The sequence below is a fragment of the Arabidopsis lyrata genome (genome assembly GCF_000004255.2).
Source record: "Arabidopsis lyrata subsp. lyrata unplaced genomic scaffold ARALYscaffold_4, whole genome shotgun sequence".
Classification (NCBI taxonomy): domain Eukaryota; kingdom Viridiplantae; phylum Streptophyta; class Magnoliopsida; order Brassicales; family Brassicaceae; genus Arabidopsis; species Arabidopsis lyrata.
In genome coordinates, this window is record NW_003302552.1 from 4,608,530 (window position 1) to 4,632,038 (window position 23,509).

The 23,509-nt window shown below is 42.0% G+C and overlaps 3 protein-coding genes and 1 pseudogene across 3 annotated transcripts; 3 read left to right on the forward strand and 1 right to left on the reverse strand.

Annotated features, from left to right (window-relative positions):
- The first annotated feature begins 1,046 nt into the window (after nt 1–1,046).
- LOC9314938 (GLABROUS1 enhancer-binding protein-like 1) lies at nt 1,047–2,482 on the forward strand. The gene is made up of 2 exons (XM_021028683.1): nt 1,047–1,428; nt 1,501–2,482. The coding sequence occupies exons 1-2, from the start codon at nt 1,186–1,188 to the stop codon at nt 2,290–2,292; spliced, it is 1,035 nt and encodes a 344-aa protein (XP_020884342.1). The 5' UTR covers nt 1,047–1,185; the 3' UTR covers nt 2,293–2,482.
- A 25-nt stretch (nt 2,483–2,507) lies between these two features.
- On the reverse strand, nt 2,508–4,728 carry LOC9314939. The gene is made up of 6 exons (XM_021028684.1): nt 4,529–4,728; nt 4,002–4,258; nt 3,655–3,893; nt 3,351–3,542; nt 2,987–3,259; nt 2,508–2,876 (listed from the first exon to the last, which is right to left on the reverse strand). Exons 2-6 carry the CDS (start codon nt 4,021–4,023, stop codon nt 2,730–2,732), a joined length of 873 nt encoding a protein of 290 aa, XP_020884343.1. The 5' UTR covers nt 4,024–4,258; nt 4,529–4,728; the 3' UTR covers nt 2,508–2,729.
- Nucleotides 4,729–5,629: 901 nt separating this feature from the next.
- On the forward strand, nt 5,630–16,970 carry LOC110228966 (annotated as a pseudogene).
- Nucleotides 16,971–18,401: 1,431 nt separating this feature from the next.
- On the forward strand, nt 18,402–18,867 carry LOC110229075. The gene has a single exon (XM_021027908.1). The coding sequence runs from the start codon at nt 18,427–18,429 to the stop codon at nt 18,865–18,867; it is 441 nt and encodes a 146-aa protein (XP_020883567.1). The 5' UTR covers nt 18,402–18,426.
- The last annotated feature ends 4,642 nt before the right edge of the window (nt 18,868–23,509 follow it).

Genomic DNA, 23,509 nt, shown 5'->3' on the forward strand with positions numbered 1-23,509 from the left:
ATTTATAATATCATTAATTTATTTTTATTTATAATATTTATCTAAAATATATATATTGCACCGCTTTTTATATTTTTACTATTCAAACATTTGAACCGCACCACATATTAGTTTTTTCACCATTCATATATTATCCCGCACCGCTTGTTACGAGTAACCACACTTGTTCCGCATAATGCGTTTCTTTGAACCGCACCGCAGTTAAACCGCACCGCACTTCTAAAACCGCTTGTCCCGCACCACTGAAACCGCCGTCACCATGACGATGTATGACCGCACCTTGCGGTTCAGTAAATTCAAGACCAAAAGTGTACCGCACTTCCTTTTTCTTTATTTTTTTTTATTATTTTCTCAAAAATCAAAAGACAAAAATTGTCTTGAATGGTAACAATACACTGCGGTTCTTCCCGTACCACACTTATACGTGTCTCCCATTCATGGTCTTAACATTTACAACTTTAATAAAGACGTACGGTTCAACTGCGGATAAAGTACAGTACAATTTTTAGGGTTCATATAAAATTTTGAAAACTAAATAAACAAAAAATAGATGTCGTCAACGACTATTAACTATTCCGAACGAAATTACCAGCGATCATAGGTCAACCATTGATCATGCTCAAGTTTGACGACTTGAAAGTTTCTTTAGAGAAAATTGATTAGTTGGAGGCTTTAATTGGGAACGGAAAAAGTTGAATGTTTTAATTGGGAAAATTTTTCAATTTAGAAGTTTTATATGGGAACAAAAAAGGTTGGAGGTTTTACTTGGGAAAATGTTTCAATTTGGAGGTTTTTTCTGGGATTTTCTCTTTTAATAATAACGAAATATATGTAAATATTTTCATAAATGTTAGAACCGCATGGCAGTGTCTCCATTCGGAACAGTTTGCTTCAATGCCATGGTAACATAAACTTAAGCAAAGTGAAGACAAGTGTTTTTTAATGCATGTACTTATTGACTTATCAAAAAATTCAGTCATGATATTTTTTTTTACTGGTTCGATTCAGAAATTTGGAAACTATAATTATTTTGCTTTTTTTTTTTTTCTCTCGGGAGTCTCTGTTATAAGATTGGGGTTCGTGAAAATTGGGAAATCATTCACTGGTCAATTTGGTGGATACGATTTCCTGATTTAGGGTTTCTCTGCATGCCCCTAGAATCAGCAGTCTTAAGCAACAATTACCATGGTGTCTCCGAAGCAGCTCGATTTCTCTTCCTCTGGTGGTGCTGGTGACTCCGACGATACCCTCTCCCGTCGAAAATCTCCACGGAATCCTCCCTCAAAGCGTGCTGCTTCCGACGCAGCAGAAGCAGACGAAGAGACTATGAAAGAGAAGAAGAAGAAGAAGATGAGGAAGAAGAAGATATTGGGTCCGCCGTTGATCGTCCGGATCTGGAACGAGGAAGATGAGCTCTCTATCTTAAAGGTAATTCTTAACACTTTCTTCATCTTCTCCATTATACTTTGATTTTCTCAAACCACATTTCAAATTGCTCAGGGATTAGTTGATTACAGAGCTAAGACAGGATTCCAATCCAAAATTGATTGGGATGCGTTTTATCATTTCCTCGGAAGTTCAATCGTTGCGAAATTCTCCAAGGAGCAGGTTTTGAGTAAGATCAGGAAATTGAAAAGGAGATTTCTTGTTCACTGGGAGAAAATCAATGAAGGGAATGATCCCAAGTTTACTAGGTCTAGTGATTCTGAAGCCTTTGGATTTTCTTCAATGATTTGGGGACAAAATGAAGCTGAATTTGGTAATCATGATGGTATGGATAAAGAACACGAGGAACCCGAAAATGGGGCAGCGGAAAACGGGACTGCTCAGAACGAGAGTGGGGAGGAGATGTTGAAGGAGCACGAGGAAACCTTAAATGAGAATGGTGCAGCGAAAATAACAGACAACAACGGGACTTCTCAAATAGCACCGCAGAGCAAGAGTGAGGAGGAGATGTTGAAGGAGCACGAGGAAGTGGTGGCTAATACTGAACCCTTATATGAGAATGGGAGAGCGAAAACAAAGAAGAACGGGACTACTGCTGGAAAGGAGAGTCATGACGATGATGATGAATTACTTGCTGTGCAGGATGCATTTGAGGCTGTGATGTCACAAGGTTTAAGTGATTATCAAAAGAAGTTGCAGCTTGAGAAGCTGATGAACCTTGGAACTGGAAAAAGAAGAGAGTTGAGCGATGAATGGAAAGCGTTATGTGTTGAGGAACGGAAATTGAATATCAAGAAGCTTAGATTTTCTGCCAAGCTTGCAGAGGCTGCAAATTATAACCAATAAGTCGTCGTTGCATTTGGTGTTGTTTAGGTTCTTAGTAGTCATAAGTTTTCGACTGTTCAGTGTAATTGTCTTTGGATGTAGCTTTGTTCGTTTGGTGCCCTACTTGGGAAAGCGTCTGTAAGATATTTTAGTTTTTTCCTTAAGTATCCAGAGCCGCCATGTCTATTGTTGGATATAATAAATTTCATAACTTTCTTGTGGCACCAATCTGTCAATGAAGTGGCAAACCATTTTATATTCCCTAACAAATGGCATTTACAATGTAATTTTTACATTTTTAACCACTGAAAAGGACCAAAGAAGTGAACAAAGAAACACCCTGACCAAATAATCAAATAATTTTTCTTGTTGGTAGTCACCAAACCCTGCAATTTCCACTTCCTTAGCAACGAACGGCTGATCCATATGAATCCGACAGAGGAAGACAAAAAGGCTTTTTAGTCTTGTGATGTAGCAGAGTATTCAAAAAGCAAACGTTTGGAAGGTGCAGATTGCAGGAGGACACGCAAGCGGCTTGTGAGCTGATAGATAAGTGTCCATTGCATCGCCATCTCAGAATCTTTCATCTGTCTTACCACAGAGGCCTGTAGATAAAAGACAGCAAGAACCGGGTGGTGCTTATTCTTCTAATAAGGTTTTGAAAAGAAATGTGGCCATATGGAGAAGAAAGAAGATTTAAATGTTTATGGCTGACCTGAAGACGTTTTCCGAGCTGCACTTCAACTTCCGTTCCAAATGATATGTTGCTTGCCAAAGACTTGAGAGGATCCACAGTTGGATCAACAGAGAGTAAACTTGGGATCTGTGGGGCATACACCAACCTCCATCTCGCCTGACCAAACTCTCCTTTTCCTTCTATCCTTGGCATTATGGTTTCAAGTGTTGCGGTTGCAAGTTTTTTGAAAGCAAGTTGTCCATCTCCTTCTAGTATTGATTCTGCTAATTGGCTCTCAAACACCTTTGCAGCCTGGGAGAGTGAGATTATAAACAGAAAATTTCATCAAGAAGAGAAACGCAACATTTCCAAATTTCAGTTAGCGTTTTGACTTTAAAATTACCTCGGAAGGTGAGAGAGCATCCTGTTCCACAGAACGAGTTGAAGTCACCACAAGTTTTTCCTGCCAATTGCTGGCACGACTTTGGACCCTAAATTGCCATTCTGAACCAACTAAGGCTAAATCTAGCAGAGGGTCTAGTCCATGTTCAGGCTCAAACTTTGCAACGTTGAGATACTCCCTCTTCAGGCGTACCTGTGTTAGAAAACAAAATAGATGATGATTACTCTTGGACAGCCTGGCTTTGCAAGAAATTATTGAATGAATGAGTCACCACAGAAAATCAAAATAGAGATTTAGACAAAACCTGAGTAGCCACAAGATTGACATCTCCATTCTCGAATGTCAGGAAACCCTTTGGTTTGATAAATTTTGGATGAGCCATGCCATCAAGTTCAAGCTCACCACTAACAGCAAAATTAAGAATTAAAGGATACACTATCCTCAGCTCTGGTCCTAAAACAAGTTTCATATCACTCAGACGGATATCCATATTTGGTTTTATTTTCACTTCCTCAATCTCCTTTTCAACAGAATTAGATTTACCTGTTGCGGGCAAAACGAGCAGAGATCATTACAAAGTTTTACTTACAAAGTCCAAATACTATAATAGAAAAAAATCATAGAAATTTTGCTAGTAAATACATAAGTTACCAGTAGACTTGGAGAATTTCATCCCTGAAGAAGCCCGTTCTGTGCCAAAAAATCGAGCAAAATAACGTGAAGAAACTGCTTGATTAATAGCAGGCACCTGGAATCCTATATTGATTGGCTGCCAGTCTATTTAAAGGGGCAGCTCCGCCACCTTATCATGAGGCAGATAAGCTTCTCCTTGGCTTAATTTAATATTTCCTGATATAGTTGGCTGCAACATTGATCCAGTAATTTGCAGCTGAGTATCAACCTGACCACTGATATGGCAACACGATCACTCTCATAAGGAGTCAGAAAATGTAATAAGCTCAGTAACATGAGTGTAGAAGTGAAAAATGGAAGAAACCTAGACGATACAGTATCTCAGCAGGCGGTCTAGAAATATAAAATTAACCAAAACTGATCCACGATAAAGTATGTACCCCTCAAGATATACCAATAGTTAAAGTAAGAAAGATAAATCAAAATTATGTACTAAAAGCTTGAAATGATTGACAGCAGCTTTGATTGCAGTCTGCAGAGTATACCTTAAAAAATTCTTTGCTCGTACTTCTAGAACTTCACATTTGAGCTCTATTCCATCACCAGTAGATGCTTCATTTGATATCAGCATTTCCTTGGAGCCAATTAGCATAAGGAGATATGGCTGTTAACAAAGTCATTCCCCCATCCTTGATGTCTGCCTCCAATCTAACTTCTCCTTCGTCTAAAATATTCGAGTATAAACCCTTGATGTGGATGTCGGATTCACACACTCAAGTATTTTTATTAAGTAGGAAAGATTACTCTTGAGGGACAAAAACGAATATGTAAAAACTTATGAATTGCTACGAAAATTGCTATAGTATTTCTTTCTCTAGAGGAAGATCCCCCTTTTACATGGTCATTGACCTTTATATTTATACATAGAGAAACGACATTAAAATGAATAATTATGTACAATTATTCCCTCTTAAATGTGTCCGTTTTGATCTTTGACTTTAATGCTCAACGTTTGAATTTGAGTTGACTCCGATCTTTATGGGCCTCGCCTTTTGGCCCAAATGTCCTTAGGACCGACTTAACCATGACTTCGTCTCCGGACTCGTGTCGAGGTGTAGTCACTTCGGACTCTCTTCACGTTGACAACCACTCCGACTGTTCTTTTGACTTGTGGGTCTAGTGGGCTTTATCCTTTATGGGTCGTTATCCTGTCTACGTGGCAATCTTTGGTTGGTCTCGGACTTCTGGTGCGGGATCCGACACCAACAATTAGCCCCCCAAGTTCTTCGAAGTGCCATTCCAATTCGGAGGACTTTAAATGCTTGAATGACCAAAGATTGCGCTCGAGAATCTTTCTGATTTCCCGCCGAAAATCTCATCACTCCTTTAATTTCGGCACTAGCCATTTTTATCCGAGTGACATCTGTCATCATTATGACCGTATATTAATTATTTACTATTAAAACGGGAAAAACCTTCCCACTTCCCACACAACTTCCGAGGCGGTTTCATCATTTAGTTTGTGTAAGGTAACTTCTTTTCACCATCATTTTCTTCTTTTACTTTTGTGCTTTAATCAAAACTTCTCTCTACTTTTCTTCGCCGAAACTTTCTTCGCCGAACCTTGAATTTTTCATTTTCCTCCGATGACTTCCGATTCTGAGAGACCTGAATCTCCGTCTTACGATGAGAGGCGTTCTAGTAATGACGAATGCACTCGTCCTAACGATATCGCCGGTCCTCATTACAAATCCACCTGTACTCTTCAATCCCTTGAGCGATTAAAGGGGCTTTGTCAAATTCCTCCTGGAATCATAGCGGAGGCACAAATAGCCGATCCTACGGAATCCCCGGAGAACCACCGTGATGTGTATTTTTTGCGTTTACGAAATTTACTTCAACGGCTGCGGATTGACCTTCCCCATTCCCGAAGCCCTAATTCGATTCCTGGCGGCTCTTGAGATTGCTTTACCTCAACTAACCCCCAATCTCCTCCGAACCATCCTCGGGATTATAACCGTTGCGGCAGAGGCTGGCTACATCATTGGAGTCCCCGAGCTGAATGAACTTCTAAGTGTGAGAAGTTCGTCAAAGAAAACGGGATACTTCTCGGCATACCCAAATGCAAATAGAAACGTCATCTCGCACCTCCCGAACAAGGATGAAAACTGGCACCATCCTTGGTTCCTGATTAAGAAAACTCCTGCTTCGATTGGGAATCTTTCCGATGTACTCCCATCGAAGTGGTCTACGAAGCCTGGTAGAGACTAGGTCGTATATTCCTTTCCTGTTCATTTTATTTTTTTTTACTGACCAAATTCGTTGTTTCACTTCACAGCTCTCATCGCTTCAACTCTCCCGACTGAAGAATTTGTCAAGTTCTTCAAAACAATCCTCGAAGGGGAAACCCTTTGGAATTCTTTCACCCTCGATCGGTTTGTCGAGGCCAACCGAAAACTCAGGATGAGTCCTCCCAATCTACTTCATCGTCTTCCGCCTCCTCCCTCAACTCAGGGAATGTCAGTTCGGGCCCTTACTGCCCAGCGTAAGAAACTCTCTAAGCCGATAGCAGAGGCTTGTGATGAAAACAAGGCGTTCCTTGCGGCCGCCATTGACAAAAAAGATTACAGCAGGACCCTGCTGGTTGATGATAATAGCTCCGAGGGCGCCAGATCCGTTGCTGCTTATAGGCTAACACCTCGTCGTGAACGTCATGACGAACGTTCTCCTCGGAGAGAGCGGTCTCCTCGTCGTGATTCTCCTCGTCCTCCCCGAGACGATTTCAGCAATGAACCACTTAAGAATTTGGTTCGTAGGAAGAGGGACAAGTCGTCCCGTAGTGACTCGTCTCCGCGAAGGGAGAAATCAAGGGCCCGAACTGACCGTTCACCTCGATCATCCCCTCCCACTGAACCAATGGGTCCTCCCCGACTTGTTGACATGTCTTCTTCTTCCCAGCCCGACAGCGAAAAGACTGCTCGGAGTGCATCCCCTAAAAAGGGAGATTCTGAATCTCGAGATGCTTCCTCGAGGTTAAAGCCTGCTCTTGTCCCTCAAGTCAAATCGCTTTCAGGTTTGGTGACTTACACATACTTAAACGTTTTTGTCTCTATTAAGATTCCAATTTTTACAACTCTTCCTTCTTCGCAGCTATGGAGAAAGAAGGCAACGTCTTCCGATGCTTCAAGACCCGATCGGGTTATATCTTGCCAGACTTCGACAAGTGGCGCCCTGCGATTTGCGAACGCTATTTGCTTCACGCTCATCATTCATCTCGGGTTAGTTCCGTTTTTTGTTTTTTTTTTTTTTTTTTTTATGTATTGCTATTCTGCAAACTGACTCGCCATCCCGGGTTTATATATAATGCTAGGCTCACAGCGAACTTAACGACATGATTGAACATTACGAAGGGTTGGTCATTGGACGGGAGAAGGAGATTGACATGTGGAAGAAGAAATTCTCAGCTCTTGAGGCTGAACTCAGTTCTTCTGCCGGCTCCAAGCACGATCTGGAGGACTGATATCTCTGTATTTTACCTCTTTTTAGCACACATTTCTTATGCATTTATCTTAGTTTACTCTCTGTTTCATTGCATTAATAGTCCTTTTTCATAAGATTTTCATCACTTAGTACGATTTGCATTGCATGGCATAGCATGTTGCATATTGGATGAGTTTTAGGTACTTTGGAGCTTATTTGGGACTTGATGGAGCAAGGAGGAACCAACACGACCTTGGAGCTAGACTTGGGATCGAATTGGAGAGGAATGAAGTCGTTCAAGATCACCCAGGAGCAGTCTCGACCTGCAGGCTCTACGACACGTCGAGTAGGACGCCAAGATGCAGACTGGGAGCAGTCTCGACCTGCAGGCTCTACGACACGTCGAGTAGGACGCCAAGAAGCAGACTGGGAGCAGACTCGACCAGACAGACTCGATGACACGTCGAGATGGACGTCAAGGCGCCACCTTTGAAGATCAGACGGTCTCGACGTGGCTGGCTCGACGTCACGTCGAGTTGGCCTCCACCGACTCTCTATTTTGTCCTGTAGCCAATTAGGGCAACCTAGTATTTCCTATAAATAGGGGTACATGCTATTGTCCAGAGGATATTCTCTTTACCCAGCAGATATTCCTTTGTTCTCTCATAAACCCTAGTTTTTGTAATCGTTTTTCCTGTTGATCCTTTGAGTTTTTGGATTTCGTTTCTTCATCAAAGTTGTAGATCTGCCTCTTATCTATAACATACTTGCTTTTTAATGATTTCTGGGTTTGAAACGTTTTCTGGGTTTTTATGCATGATGTTCTTCAGTGTTCTTGAGTAGTGGATTAGGGTTCTTGAGGATGGGATAGATTAGGTGTGGAATCCTTAGTATATTTAGGTGGTTAAGTGTAGAATTGCTTGATTTCCCTTCTGGTTTAGTAGATCTTAATGCTACTTCCTCTCTGATCAATTGGAAGTTGATCTCAGACATTTCCACACCCAAAAGGTGTTTGATGAAATGTCTGAACCAACTATTCCAGAGATTTGCATACTCTAGCCCAAGAGATTGGATGTTTAGAATGCTTATTGACTTTATTAGATTGAATCATAATGCCTGCTAGGTTATATTTCTTCAATGAGAATTGGGTATGAAAGTGATTTAGCTTGAGAATCTCTGTCACGAGAGTGGATTGATTTGTATTCGAATCTATTGTCTAGGGATAGCTTGATTGAGTTTGTTAACCACCTAGCTAGACTAAGGAGACTGCCATAATCGATTACCCCATTCCTCAGGACCTTTTATCTCTATTGATTGTTTAAATCTCGTTTCTGTTAGCTTTTGTGACCATCTCGACCTGTTAGGCCTAGATCGTTTCTCTGCATTGTTAGGTTGCTAGTTTCTTTTCCAAAGCTTATGCATGATAGTTTCTGGTCTTTAGTTTACTTCTTGCTCTTGTTTACTCGCTGTTTAGTTCTCTTTTTACGCTTTCGAATTCGGTATTTGCATGTTAAATTGGTTGCTTAGGATCAATAGAAACACACAAAACCCTTTCACAATTGGCTTGACTTATTTGCTTTCTGTTTCATATCTTGAATGCTTGCAGTCACACTGAGATTGGATTGATAACCTAATATACTACAATGGCATGTGTATTAGGGATTGATACCTGTTAGATAAAGCAAAATCTAACTATCAATTTGGCGCCGTTGCCGGTCTTGTGTTGCATTGTTCCATTTAAGATTTCAGAAACGTTTAAGATCAAGTTCTTTCTTTACCTTGGTTACTAACTCTTCATTTCATCTGCTTGTTTTTGTGCTCCAGGTACCATCTCGACCTCACGTCGAGATTGCCACATCGAGTCTGACCACCCTGCATTGTTAGGTACCATCTCGACCTCACGTCGAGCCTGCACATCGAGACTAACCACTTTGTATGCAAACTCGTTCTAAAGGCTCCAGCAACCTCATCAGCTACAAAGACAACATCAACCAGTTAGCTCGTGAGTTGAAAGAACGTAGAGCCAGAGACGGTTGTGAACTGCACAATCCAGTAGCCATGGAACCACAAGAACAAGACAATCAAGGAGTTGGGATACCAAGGAACATTGGTGCTGGGGATGCACCAAGAAGCCATCAACAGAGACAGGGCATAGTTCCACCTCCTGTCCAGAACAACAATTTCGAGATCAAGAGTGGATTGATCTCAATGATACAAGGAAACAAGTTTCATGGGTTGCCTATGGAGGATCCCTTAGACCACTTGGATAACTTTGACAGGCTCTGCAGCCTCACCAAGATAAATGGTGTTAGTGAAGACGGTTTCAAGCTGCGTCTGTTTCCCTTCTCGCTGGGAGACAAAGCACACCAATGGGAGAAGACACTACCTCCTGACTCCATAACATCTTGGGACGATTGTAAGACGGCCTTCTTGACAAAGTTCTTCTCAAATTCAAGAACTGCAAGGCTAAGGAATGAAATCTCCAGTTTCACCCAGAAACAGTCTGAATCCTTTTGTGAGGCCTGGGAGAGATTCAAAGGCTACACTACACAATGTCCACATCACGGTTTCAAGAAAGCTTCTTTGCTCAGTACACTCTACAGAGGAGCTCTGCCCAAGTTCAGAATGGTCCTGGACACTGCTTCAAATGGGAATTTCTTGAATAAGGATGTTGAAGAAGGTTGGGATTTGGTTGAGAACTTAGCTCAGTCCGACGGTAATTATAATGAAGATTTTGATCGCTCCAACAGAGGTATTGGAGATCCGGATGCAAAGCATACTAAGGAGATGATTCATGCTCTCAACGAAAAGCTGGATAAATTACTGCTTACTCAACAGAAGCCAGTCCACTATATCACTGAAGAAGAGCACTATCAAATCCAAGAGGGGGAGAATACTCAGGCTGCAGAAGTCAGCTATGTTCAGAACCAAGGTGGCTACAACAAGGGCTACAACCCCTACATGCCTGCTCATCCTAATCTATCTTACCGGAGCACGAATGTTGCAAACCCTCAAGATCAGGTTTACCCTCAGCAACAACAGAACCAGTCCAAGCCATTCATACCGTACAATCAAGGCTTTGTCCCAAAGCAGCAGTTTAGTGGCGGTTATCAACAATATAATCCACCACCCGGTTTTGCACAGCAACCCCAGCCAGCTCCACCTGCACAAGATCAAGAGATGAAACAAATGCTTCAGCAGCTTCTACAAGGTCAAGCAGCTGGTGCTATAGCTCTTGATAAGAAAATGGCTGAGATTCACAACAAAGTAGACTGCTCCTTCAATGATCTCAATATCAAGTTTGAGGCTCTAAACTCCAGGTTGAAGTACGTGGAGAGCAAAATTGCTTCTACTTCTGCGCCTACGAATCCAGGGCAACTGCCAGGGAAAGCTATTCAGAATCAGAAAGGTCATGTTAATGCTATTCACCTTCGCAGTGGTCGAGAGCTGCAAACTCGACCTAGCATAGCTCCTGTCACTGAGGACAGTGAGATTCAAGAGGGGGAGGATTTCATTCAGCATGAAACTCAAGTAGAAGACACCACTAAGCTAAACCAAGAGACTGTACCTAGGGATCAAGCTAAGAGTCCCCAAATCGAAAAACCAACTGTTGATAAGAGTAAGAAGAAAGCTTTTATCCCACCACCCTACAAGCCCAAAATACCATTCCCAGGAAGATTCAAGAGGGATATCATTGAGAAGTACAGAGCCATGTTTGCTGAACACATCAAGGAGATTGAATTAAGGATGCCTCTCATTGATGCTTTCATGCTGATTCCGGATTCTCACAAATACTTCAAAGACATGGTAATGGAGAGAATTAAGGAAGTGCAAGGGATGGAGAGTCATGAGTGTAGTGAAATCATCCAAACGAAGGTTATTCCCAAGAAATTAGGAGATCCTGGTTCGTTTACTCTACCTTGCTCTCTAGGCACTTTAGCCTTTAGTAACTGCCTCTGCGATCTAGGTGCTTTTAAAAGTCTCATGCCTCTCTCCGTGGCCAAGAGACTGGGTTTCAGCAAGTATAAACCTTGCAACATCTCCTTGATCCTGGCTGATGAGTCTGTCAGATTTCCTCATGGGTTATTAGAAGATTTGCCTATTAAGATTGGAAATGCTGAAATCCCTACAGACTTCATAGTGCTAGAAATGGATGAACCAAAAGATCCTTTAATCTTAGGAAGGCCCTTCTTAGCCACTGCTGGAGCTGTCATTGATGTTAAGAATGGGAAGATTGATCTTAATCTGGGAAATGATTTCACAATGAAGTTTGACATCAATGATGCCACGAGGAAGCCAACGATTGAAGGACAGACCTTTGTAGTTAAGGTAATGGATTGCCTAGCTGATGAACAGCTAGAGGAGGTTGCTGAGGAAGATCACCAAAAAACTTCTTTGACTAAGAATGGTGAAGCAGGATATCTTCTCACTGAAACCTTGAGATGTGGTAAGTCACTAGACTCACACAAGGAAGTAGCAGGGTCAGAGGTCTTTAAAGGCTTGACTGAGCCAGAAACAGAGGTTAAGATGGCTTATGAAGCAAGCTCAACACATGCTCAACCAACTGACTCGAGTATACATTTGAGCAAGCCTTCAACTAGTCTGGAGAACTCTAGCTCGACCGAACATCGTGATAAGCTGCTAGAGTCTAGCAATTCTACTCCAGATGGCTGGTTAGAACTCAAGGAGAGGTCCAAATGGCAGGATAAAGCCATAAGGGAGCTAACAGGCACTGTGAGAGAGCTGAAGGATCAAATCAAGAAGCTCCATGGGATAGCCAACCAAGTACCACTCCAAATCAAGGACATCCCAAATGATGAAGCGTCTACTCTGGTCAGCGCAAAGGGGAGTGAATTCACTTCAGCATGGTCTATAGAAGAAGACTATCCAGTTGCTCAACAAGAAGCTTACTGTGAGAAAAGGGCTATTGAGTACTCAACTTCAGATTTATCAAGAGAGCCTGCTAAGCCAGATGATTCATCCACCTGCAGGACAGAGGAGACCTCTCAACCTTTTGATTCTTATGACTAATATTTTGCTATGGAAAAGTCAAGCTAAAGACTTTAAACAAGCTCACTTGGGAGGAAGTTCCATGTCTATCCTTGTGAATATTAGTTATTTCCTTGTTATTTTTGATGTTTTTGCTTAAGTGTCTCAGGATAAAGCGTTTTAAGGAAGCCAAGGCGCAAAACAGAATGAGTTGCCTTGTCTCGATGTGCCCTACTCGACTACAAGTCGAGCTTGCCCCTTGGAATGACTCCAAGCAGAAAAATGAAGCCTACTCGACGTACTAGCTCGACCCAACGTCGAGTTAGCCCATGAAGCCCACCAGTACCAGGTCAATCACCTCCTTCTTCACCCATCCATGAGGTAACAACTCCAATTCACCATTGTATATACCGCATTTCATTTTTTGTCTCTGTTGGTTTGCCCTGAGTACTCTCTTCCAAATGCTTGTTACACAGAGGACTGTGTAATTTAAGTTTGGGGGAGGGCTCAGGGAGTATTTGACATTGTGTTTTGTTTTCTTATTTCAAATTTTGCATCATTGCATCTAAGGCATAGAAAAACCATAAAAATTTGAAATTTTTTGAAAATGATTTCACAAAAACAGAGTGTTCATATAGCTTGCATTGTCATTTTAGGATTGTTTTAGTATGCTTTCACTTAGGGCTGTTGCATCATGCATTTGCATTGGAGATTATGATGATTATAACCTTGTAAATATGCTTATTCACTAAGTAGAACTCAGTGCCCTGGTTGTTAGTTCTCTAATGCATAATCGACTGAACTTGAAGTAAGACCGCACCATCTTTTGAATTCAACGCTTGACTTTCTTGTTTTTATTCGAATCTCGCTTTGATCTGATGCCATTCCCTATCTATTTGAACTTGAATTTTGACTTATAATTATCATGCTGTGCATTGTGCTTTGAACTCATGGATACCTTAAAATACTTGGACTTTCTTTTACCTTTTGATCACTCTTGCTAGTCCAAGTAGCTGACTCTCATCTTTGGAGCAGTTATTCCTCACCCTTAGCCTTAACCTTCTTTCAAGCCATTTATCATTTGTGTGTGAATGTGAGGCCTTATTCCGATTGAGCTTGGTAGAAAGTGTTAGGTCTGTAACGACAAGGATAGTATCTCATGTAGTTCTGGTTCACGTTATCTGGACCAGATAGGACTAGGTGGGTGCTTAATTCTGGGTTTGGGTTGTGTTTAAAAGAAAGAAAAGGTTGTGTTCATCATTGAAAGAAAAGAAAAGGGAAAAGAGTCCTAAGGAGAAGTAGCTAAAGTAAGAGAAGTCTAGTAAATAATTTGGGTGTGCTAAAGTAAAGGAAAAAGGGTTCTGTAAATAGCTTAAAGAGTTTGGGCAAAAGCCTTGTGTTTATAAGAAGAATGAAAGGGAACCCTAGTTGTTAAAGAAACCCGATCCGCTAGACAGAGCAGTAAGAAAGCTTCTCCTAGGATAGAAAGCAAAGAAAAGAAAGGAATGATGTGAGTAAAAGTCTGCAAATGTTTGGAGTGCAAAAGGGTAGAGTTAAGTTCATGTTCTGGGATTAGAAATAGGACCTCCATATGGGTTGATATTGGTTACATTCTGGGTAGATGGGGTCTTATCCTTGTATGCATAACTTGATACTCACCTTTAGCATTCTACTAAAGCTCAATCATTCTTGAGAGATCCCTTGTTGTGATTTAAACCAGATCTTTAAGGGACCATCTTTGTCTCTAAAACCTTTACCCTTTAGCCAAATGTGTTCATATCCATTGCATAGTATGATTCACGGTTCCTACTTAATAAATGTTAAAGGGAATGTGCAGATTTGAATGCTTGTTTTGATTAAGGCAGAGGTTAGGTTGAGATGCGAAGGAGATGGCTAATGTTTTTAAGTAGGGATCAGTCAACCTTGCATTCTAGAATTAGCAACCTGGACATTGAGTTCACTTACTCTATATGCATGTTTTGGTTCTGAGTCTCCACTTTCAAACCTCTTCTCCAGCTTGGTTCTATTTGTTTGCTTGAGGGCAAGCAAGAGCTAAGTTTGGGGGAGTTGATATCTCTGTATTTTACCTCTTTTTAGCACACATTTCTTATGCATTTAGCTTAGTTTCCTCTCTGTTTCATTGCATTAATAGTCCTTTTTCATAAGATTTTCATCACTTAGTACGATTTGCATTGCATGGCATAGCATGTTGCATATTGGATGAGTTTTAGGTACTTTGGAGCTTATTTGGGACTTGATGGAGCAAGGAGGAACCAACACGACCTTGGAGCTAGACTTGGGATCGAATTGGAGAGGAATGAAGTCGTTCAAGATCACCCAGGAGCAGTCTCGACCTGCAGGCTCTACGACACGTCGAGTAGGACGCCAAGATGCAGACTGGGAGCAGTCTCGACCTGCAGGCTCTACGACACGTCGAGTAGGACGCCAAGAAGCAGACTGGGAGCAGACTCGACCAGACAGACTCGATGACACGTCGAGATGGACGTCAAGGCGCCACCTTTGAAGATCAGACGGTCTCGACGTGGCTGGCTCGACGTCACGTCGAGTTGGCCTCCACCGACTCTCTATTTTGTCCTGTAGCCAATTAGGGCAACCTTGTATTTCCTATAAATAGGGGTACATGCTATTGTCCAGAGGATATTCCTTTTACCCAGCAGATATTCTTCTTTTCTCTCATAAACCCTAGTTTTTGTAATCGTTTTTCCTGTTGATCCTTTGAGTTTTTGGATTTCGTTTCTTCATCAAAGTTGTAGATCTCCCTCTTATCTATAACATACTTGCTTTTTAATGATTTCTGGGTTTGAAACGTTTTCTGGGTTTTTATGCATGATGTTCTTCAGTGTTCTTGAGTAGTGGATTAGGGTTCTTGAGGATGGGATAGATTAGGTGTGGAATCCTTAGTATATTTAGGTGGTTAAGTGTAGAATTGCTTGATTTCCCTTCTGGTTTAGTAGATCTTAATGCTACTTCCTCTCTGATCAATTGGAAGTTGATCTCAGATATTTTCACACCCAAAAGGTGTTTGATGAAATGTCTGAACCAACTATTCCAGAGATTTGCATACTCTAGCCCAAGAGATTGGATGTTTAGAATGCTTATTGACTTTATTAGATTGAATCATAATGCCTGCTAGGTTATATTTCTTCAATGAGAATTGAGTATGAAAGTGATTTAGCTTGAGAATCTCTGTCACGAGAGTGGATTGATTTGTATTCGAATCTATTGTCTAGGGATAGCTTGATTGAGTTTGTTAACCACCTAGGTAGACTAAGGAGACTGCCATAATCGATTACCCCATTCCTCAGGACCTTTTATCTCTATTGATTGTTTAAATCTCGTTTCTGTTAACTTTTGTGACCATCTCGACCTGTTAGGCCTAGATCGTTTCTCTGCATTGTTAGGTTGCTAGTTTCTTTTCCAAAGCTTATGCATGATAGTTTCTGGTCTTTAGTTTACTTCTTGCTCTTGTTTACTTGCTGTTTAGTTCTCTTTTTACGCTTTCGAATTCGGTATTTGCATGTTAAATTGGTTGCTTAGGATCAATAGAAACACACAAAACCCTTTCACAATTGGCTTGACTTATTTGCTTTCTGTTTCATATCTTGAATGCTTGCAGTCACACTGAGATTGGATTGATAACCTAATATACTACAATGGCATGTGTATTAGGGATTGATGCTTGCAGTCAATTTATCTTTCTTATACTCAGTCATACACACCAGTCTTGTCATATTGGACTCCGCAGATAAAGGGGGAGCTGCAAGACCAGTATGACCGGAATTACAAACTCCAGGATGAACTTTCTGGTGGTCAGGGTAGACTCCATGAATCTGAATCAACCGCCGATACCCTAAACAACCAACTTATCGAGCTTAACGCGAAGTACAAGGCGTTAGCCAAGTTGCGTGATTCCGAGTTGGCAAGGTCAGCATCGAAAGCCAGAAAAGATGTTAAGGGACGCGGGATGGAGTTGATCCAGGGGGCCTTCCGCTTCATTCAAACCGAGAAGGCTAGGTCAGATCTGGAATCAGACGTCAAGGAGCACGAGAGCAATTTGATTCTGTTGGACCAAATCCATGATGCAGATTTCTCCGAGGTGCAAGAGAGGGCCGAACTGTCGACCAATCTTTCTGAAAAGCGGAGTCGTTTGGCAGCTCTTCCCGCTTCGACTTTCAACCCGCAGGACTTTGAGGAATTCTTCACAGAATCTCATCCTATAAGTGAATCGGGTCTAGACTGGGCGGGTAACTTTTGGCTCTTGATACTCATTACCGTTTCTTACCTTGTACCTTTGATTGACTGGAATTATTTTTTCTAGGCTCAAGTGAGACGGAAGACGTTGTCCCACCCGAAGTTCCTGCGGTGCCGGAGGTCACTCCGGAGGATGGTTGTACCGCGGAGGGTGGTCCGGGAGCTTCATCTGATCAAGCGCCAATTAAGGAGGCGAGTGAAACTTTGACAGCTGAGCCGGAGTCCGAGGTGGAGGTCGATCCGTAGTGGCTGTGTCCACTTTAAACTGGGGATTGTCCCATTTAGTTTAAACTTAATTTCGAACTTATTTTTGGCCTAAGGAGGCTTTATCATTTCTTTTGAACAAGATATTTGCCTGAGGAGGCTTTTAAACCTTTCTAGGTTATGACCCAAGGGGGTTTGGTTAAAATTATATGCGGGTTTGCAAAGTCCGCTTTTAACCTTTTGTGGCCTTGTGGTTATGCTTTTGGGATTTTTAGGCTGATCAGACCTTTCCCTTAAGAATGCGAGAACTGAGCTCGGCTTAAAGCGAGTTCCCCACTTCGGGTTTAGTCAACTCGATAAATTTATTGGGCTTGGGCCTTAGAAACTTTTGTAGTTAATGCGACGGTTGCTTTTTCCCTTCTTATTTCTCAAAAGTAGGGAAAACGGCTCGTCTTTAATGCAAAAACTGCCTTTTCTCGATTTTCCAAAAATGGTTTAAACCACTCGGGCACACTACCATTATTGGATTTATGGTTCCAAGACAAACCCTAAATCATTATAAATAAAGGCTTACCTATCTCTAAGATTTATTTAAATACGCTTTTAGAATCTTACTTGTAGAATATTACGAGAATGGAAAACGAAAAAGTAGCCCCCGTTGATCCCGGTAGCCCACTCTTCTTGTCCGGCGACGGCTTTGAACCGGCCGGCGTTCTCTTCCCTCACGCCGTCTTTCACTTTCCTTCAAAGGAGAAAAAAGAGGCTTGCGACTTTATTGACAAGGTTAATATCTGTCGTCTTTGATTAAAAACTTTCTGTTTCTTCTTATTCATTCATCTTTATGCTAGGTTGCCGACAAACACCGTCGCTTGTGTGAAGAGAGGCAGCGGCTAGGCCTTTAAAGGCAAACACTCGAGGCTCGCATCGCTCGGGTGGAGAGGAAAATACGGGCTTTGGAAAGTGACCCCTTTCAATGGGAATGGCGGAACTTTGATTCTGTCGCTGAGATCCCGAAGATGCTTCGGATGTATCTCCGTGCTAAAGGAGTCCCGGGTCCCGTGAATGCCCCGGTCTATACCGTTCCATCTGACAGCGAAGAAGAAGACGAGGAGGAGGCCAGCACCTGTCGGAAACGCGTTCGGGATCATCCCGAAGTGGATGCCAAGAACAAGGCGTCCACTTCAAAGACTAAACCGGCGATGAAGGAGCCTGTTCCTGAGCCTCTTCCATAAATGTCCTCCAACTTCTTCACTTATTTTGAACTCGTAACGGGCTTCGGCCCCTTTTTATTTATGGAAACATTTGCAATTTTCCTTATTTTTCAAATATTCTAGGAGATGCGTCTTTTAATGCAGGATCTGTTCGAGGGCATAAATCTCTCCGCGAATCACTCCATTCCTAGGATAGAATCCGCAGCTAACTTAGGAATATGACATTCCTATAAATTACAGTCTCAGCTTCTCTTTTCTCCTCACCATTCTCTTTCATTTTAACAGACATGGAGTTCAACCTTCGATGTTCAGAATCTATGCCCGACTTCTCCAGGATCGGAATGATAAACGAAGACGTTCCAAATGAGCCAAACAGGCAAACTCCTCCACCTCGCGGCTTCTTCAGATCTCAGATCCGAGCTCCATGTGCTTTGATCAGGGATCTCCCCATTAGAGACCAAGGAACAGCGATGGCATTCATAGAGGCACTCACGCTTCAGCATCGGAAGCTTACATTGGAAAAGAGGAGACTCCGGAAGAGAATTAACCGGATGCAACGCAGGCTTACTACGGTATCAAGAGATCTCCACATCCTTGAATCTCACCCCGGAGAATGGATAGAACTCGGAATCTCTGACTTCGCTCGAATTCCAGACTGCATGTTGTCAATCCTTGACCTTGCTGGCCAAGGAGTCGAAGTGTTCTGTTCGTCAACAAGATCTCCATAATCCGATGTGTACGATGAGGGATATTTTGCCTTATTTGCTTAAATAAACGCTCCTTTTCCAATCTCTTGTATGTTCGCATAGCCGAACTTTATTTGCTTCGCTTGTTCGCACGGTCGAACCTTTTCCTTTAATACAGAAATAAAACAAGATTTTTTATTAATAGCTGAACTCGTTTCCGAGCTGCCTACGTACCCATTTCGGGATCAAGCCACACCGTAGTTCATGTACATAAAAAATGCATGTAGCTTTAAACATAGAACTTCTTTAGGTTGATCACATTCCAAGGTCGCTTGACTGGTATGTCTTCTAAGTCTTTCAGCCTATAAACACCGTTTCGAACCACTTCGGTAACAATATAAGGTCCTTCCCAATTAATACCAAGTTTACCGGCGCCTTCTTCTTTTTTATTGTCAAAAACGCGTCTTAACACATAATCTCCCACGAAGAACGGCCTACTTTTGACTTTAGAGTTGTAATATCGGGCTGCTGCCTGCTGGTAATTCTGAATCCGAATCAAAGATTGATCACGCCTTTCATTTATGGTATCTAGTGAATCATTAAGCATTGCTGAATTTTCTTCCTCGTTTAACGGTGCTTCTGTTCGGCGAAGTCCGGGCACATTAAGTTCAGCTGGTACTACCGCCTCCATGCCATAAACCAAAGAGAATGGAGTTTCCCCTGTAGGTCGCCTAGGGGTTGTACGATAGGCCCACAGGACGGGTTGGAGTTCTTCATACCATCCTCCCTTTAGATGACTTAAGCGTTTCTTGAGATTGCTCAATATCGTCTTGTTCGCGGCTTCAGCTTGACCGTTTCCTTGCGGATATCGTGGAGTAGAATAACTAACTTTGATTCCCCACTCCGCACAAAAGGCATCAAACTCGTGTGAAATGAATTGTGGTCCATTATCAGTAACTATTTCGTACGGAACTCCATGTCGACATATAATGTTTTTCCAAATAAAGGTCTTTACCGCCGAATCCTTGATACCAACATACGCCTCAGCTTCAATCCATTTCGAAAAGTAGTCCGTGAGGACTAAAAGGTATTGTACACCTCGAGTTGATTTGTGCAACGGTCCAATGATGTCCATTGACCACCTCATAAACGGGTATGGGGCTGAAATGGAGGAGAATAATTCCGACGGTTGATGGATCAATGGTGCATGGAGTTGGCAGCGCTTACATCTTTGGGCGAACTTAACACAATCTGTAATCATAGTGGGCCAATAATATCCCATTCTCTTAACTTTAAAAGCCATAGCCCTTCCTGATGAATGACTCCCACATAATCCTTCATGCACTTCGCTCATAATGATTTCGACTTCGGGCCCAAAAATGCATAATAGGTAAGGGTCACTGACACCTCGTCTATACAATGTGTCTTTTGAAAGACAAAATTTCGCGCTAACGATTCTCATTTTTCTGGCTTGCCACTTATTCTTTGGGAGCTCGCCTGTCATAATGTAGTGCTTTATTGGCTCCCTCCAGTCAGCCCCCCAGTCTTTAGCCGGAATTTGGTCAACCTTGTGAAATACTCGTGGCTCTGGCTCGGGATGTTCGTTTGGTTCAAGAACATCCTCCTCGATTAACGGCTCGGTTTCTAATATTGTTTCTGGAATCACATCTTCAGCTAAGACAACGGGTTCCTTGTTAGATGTATTTGATCCCCTTGACTTCCTCCGTTTGTTGGGTGGCGGTTCGATCTCTGGTTCGCCACGGTCGCGTGCCGCTGCTCGAGACCTTGTAACGACGAGGGTTTCTTTGTTGTCTTGAATGCTTCGCTCCGAAATGCATTCCACTGGAATAACTCTTTTCAACTCAGGATCTGATGTTGACGCCAATGCGGCAAGTGCATCCGCAGTTGTATTCTCTCCCCGAGGTATGCGGATTAATTCGAATTTCGAGAAATTTGTAGATAGATCCTTCACCACTTCAAGGTACGCTTCCATTCTTGAGTCTTTGGCTTCATAATCTCCATTAAACTGGTTAACTACTAATTGCGAATCGCAATAAGCCAATATTTCCTTAGCTCCAACTCCTTGTGCCAATCGAAGTCCGGCAATCAGGGCTTTGTATTCTGCCTCGTTATTGGAGGCATTGAATAACAATCGGAACGATTGTTCTAGAATTTCTGATGTTGGAGACTCCAACTTGATTCCCACTCCGGATCCTTGCTTTGTTGAAGACCCATCTACATGTAATTTCCAAGTTTGGTTCTCCCGTTGCTCTATCGTTCCAGGTATTGGTAGCATGGTAGCTCGGTTAAGAAATCTGCTAAAACCTGAGCTTTCATACAGATCCGGCTTTTGAATTCTATATCGTACTCGCTTAACTCCACCGCCCATTTCGCCAAACGTCCGGACTGACTTGGACTATGAAGAATTGTTCGGAGTGGTTGGTTGGTTAATACTTCAACCGGATGGGATTGAAAATATGGGCGGAGCTTCCGAGCCGAAGTTACCACCGCGAGTGCAAGTTTTTCCATCATTGTATATCTGGTTTTCGGATCCGTCATTGACTTGCTTACGTAGTAGATTGGTTTTTGCTCCCCACGGTCTTCCCGAACCAAGACTCCACTAACCGCGTGGTTTGAAACCGACAAGTACAAATAAAGTTTTTCATCCACTTCCGGTTTGGACAGTATAGGTGGAGTGGTTAAGTATGCCTTAAGCTGCCCAAAAGCTTCTTCACACTTCTCATCCCAAAGGAATCCTTTGTTCCCTTTTAGAATTTGGTAGAAAGGTAACGACTTATCTGTCGATCTCGAAATAAAACGATTCAGAGCCGCAATACGCCCAGTCAACCGTTGTACTTCTTTGAAGTTTCTTGGAGATGGCATGTTTAGAAAGGCGTTAATTTGATTTGGATTGGCTTCAATCCCTCTTTCTGTCACGATATAGCCAAGAAATTCTCCGGATGGGACTCCAAATGTGCACTTCGCCAGATACCAAATGATACGATCCTCCGGATGGGACTCCAAATGTGCACTCCGCTCTGATACCAAATGATACGATCCTCCCAAGGATTATGCACTCTAAGGTGGTGAAAGGGATAACTTTGCATCCAAGAGACTGTGAACTCAAAAGGATCAAAGGTTGTGGAGCGAATGGTCGCACAAGAGCTGCGGAAGACTCCTGATTTACCGGTGGATCGATTCTTTGGATATTACACACCAAAGGAGATCGATAACTTGCTGGATATGACGCACCAACAAGGAATGGATAGAGAGATGGATCGAGAGACGCCACAAAGATCTGTGAAAGGATCTATGATAAGTCTGAACAAGCCATGAACATAGATATGACACACCATGAACATGGAGTTCCAAAAATTACAAGATATCACATCTTGAAAGAGAGAAACTTCTCTGATTTTTACTCAACAACAAAACTTACATTTATTCATGAATTAAGCCTCATTATAGAGAGGAGATACAACAATTTCGTCCATAACATGCAGCACAACTTGGAAATAGAAATTCAAACTCTAAAGTGCATGTAAGAGAGAGAAAAACACTTAAATAAATGCTGGTTTGAGGATGGACGAAAATCTCTCTTTTCTTCTTGTTTTTGGGCTGAATCCACTTTGATGGGCTTCTCTGATTGACCAAGATTCCAGAACAATTTGGTTTGTAGCTTAATTCAATCTGGTCTTGTCGGAATCCTTCTTTGAATGGGCGTATGTCTGAATTCGCGTAAGCTGGAGATCACCGATTTTGTAAATTGCATAACTCCTTCATCTGAACTCCGATTGATCTGATTCTTCTTCGAGGAGTTTCGTAATTGAGCTGAGCACATTCTCCAACTGGTTTCATGCATTAATTCGCCGTGGTTGATCAGATAATCTTGATTCAATGACCACATATCCTGCTGCTTCCCATTATCATATCATACTCTCCCTCTTGAAAAAGGATTTGCCCTCAAATCCGGCTACTGTTCTTCTTCTTTTTTTTTTTTTTCTTTTTTTTTTTTTTTTGAGAAAAAGAAAGGAATAAAAATAAAAAAGAAATAGAAGATGAAGAGATGAGGAGATGAATGAAAGAAGATGGAGAGATGAGAAGATGATAGAATGATAGAATGATAGACCGAGCTTAGAGTGTTGCTCTGATACCAAATGATACGATCCTCCCAAGGATTATGCACTCTAAGGTGGTGAAAGGGATAACTTTGCATCCAAGAGACTGTGAACTCAAAAGGATCAAAGGTTGTGGAGCGAATGGTCGCACAAGAGCTGCGGAAGACTCCTGATTTACCGGTGGATCGATTCTTTGGATATTACACACCAAAGGAGATCGATAACTTGCTGGATATGACGCACCAACAAGGAATGGATAGAGAGATGGATCGAGAGACGCCACAAAGATCTGTGAAAGGATCTATGATAAGTCTGAACAAGCCATGAACATAGATATGACACACCATGAACATGGAGTTCCAAAAATTACAAGATATCACATCTTGAAAGAGAGAAACTTCTCTGATTTTTACTCAACAACAAAACTTACTTTTATTCATGAATTAAGCCTCATTATAGAGAGGAGATACAACAATTTCGTCCATAACATGCAGCACAACTTGGAAATAGAAATTCAAACTCTAAAGTGCATGTAAGAGAGAGAAAAACACTTAAATAAATGCTGG

Excerpts from the sequence above, each read along its gene's own strand:
- LOC9314939 (XM_021028684.1), bottom strand. The coding sequence starts at position 4,023 with ATGAAATTCTCCAAGTCTACTG. Across the intron at positions 3,260-3,350 it reads ATGCTCTCTCACCTTCCGAG|GCTGCAAAGGTGTTTGAGAG; the intron begins GTAATTTTAAAG and ends TCACTCTCCCAG. Across the intron at positions 2,877-2,986 it reads AGCTCGGAAAACGTCTTCAG|GCCTCTGTGGTAAGACAGAT; the intron begins GTCAGCCATAAA and ends TTTTATCTACAG.
- LOC9314938 (XM_021028683.1), top strand. The coding sequence starts at position 1,186 with ATGGTGTCTCCGAAGCAGCTCGATTTCTCTTCCTCTGGTGGTGCTGGT. Across the intron at positions 1,429-1,500 it reads ATGAGCTCTCTATCTTAAAG|GGATTAGTTGATTACAGAGC; the intron begins GTAATTCTTAAC and ends CAAATTGCTCAG.
- LOC110229075 (XM_021027908.1), top strand. The coding sequence starts at position 18,427 with ATGGAGTTCAACCTTCGATGTTCAGAATCTATGCCCGACTTCTCCAGG.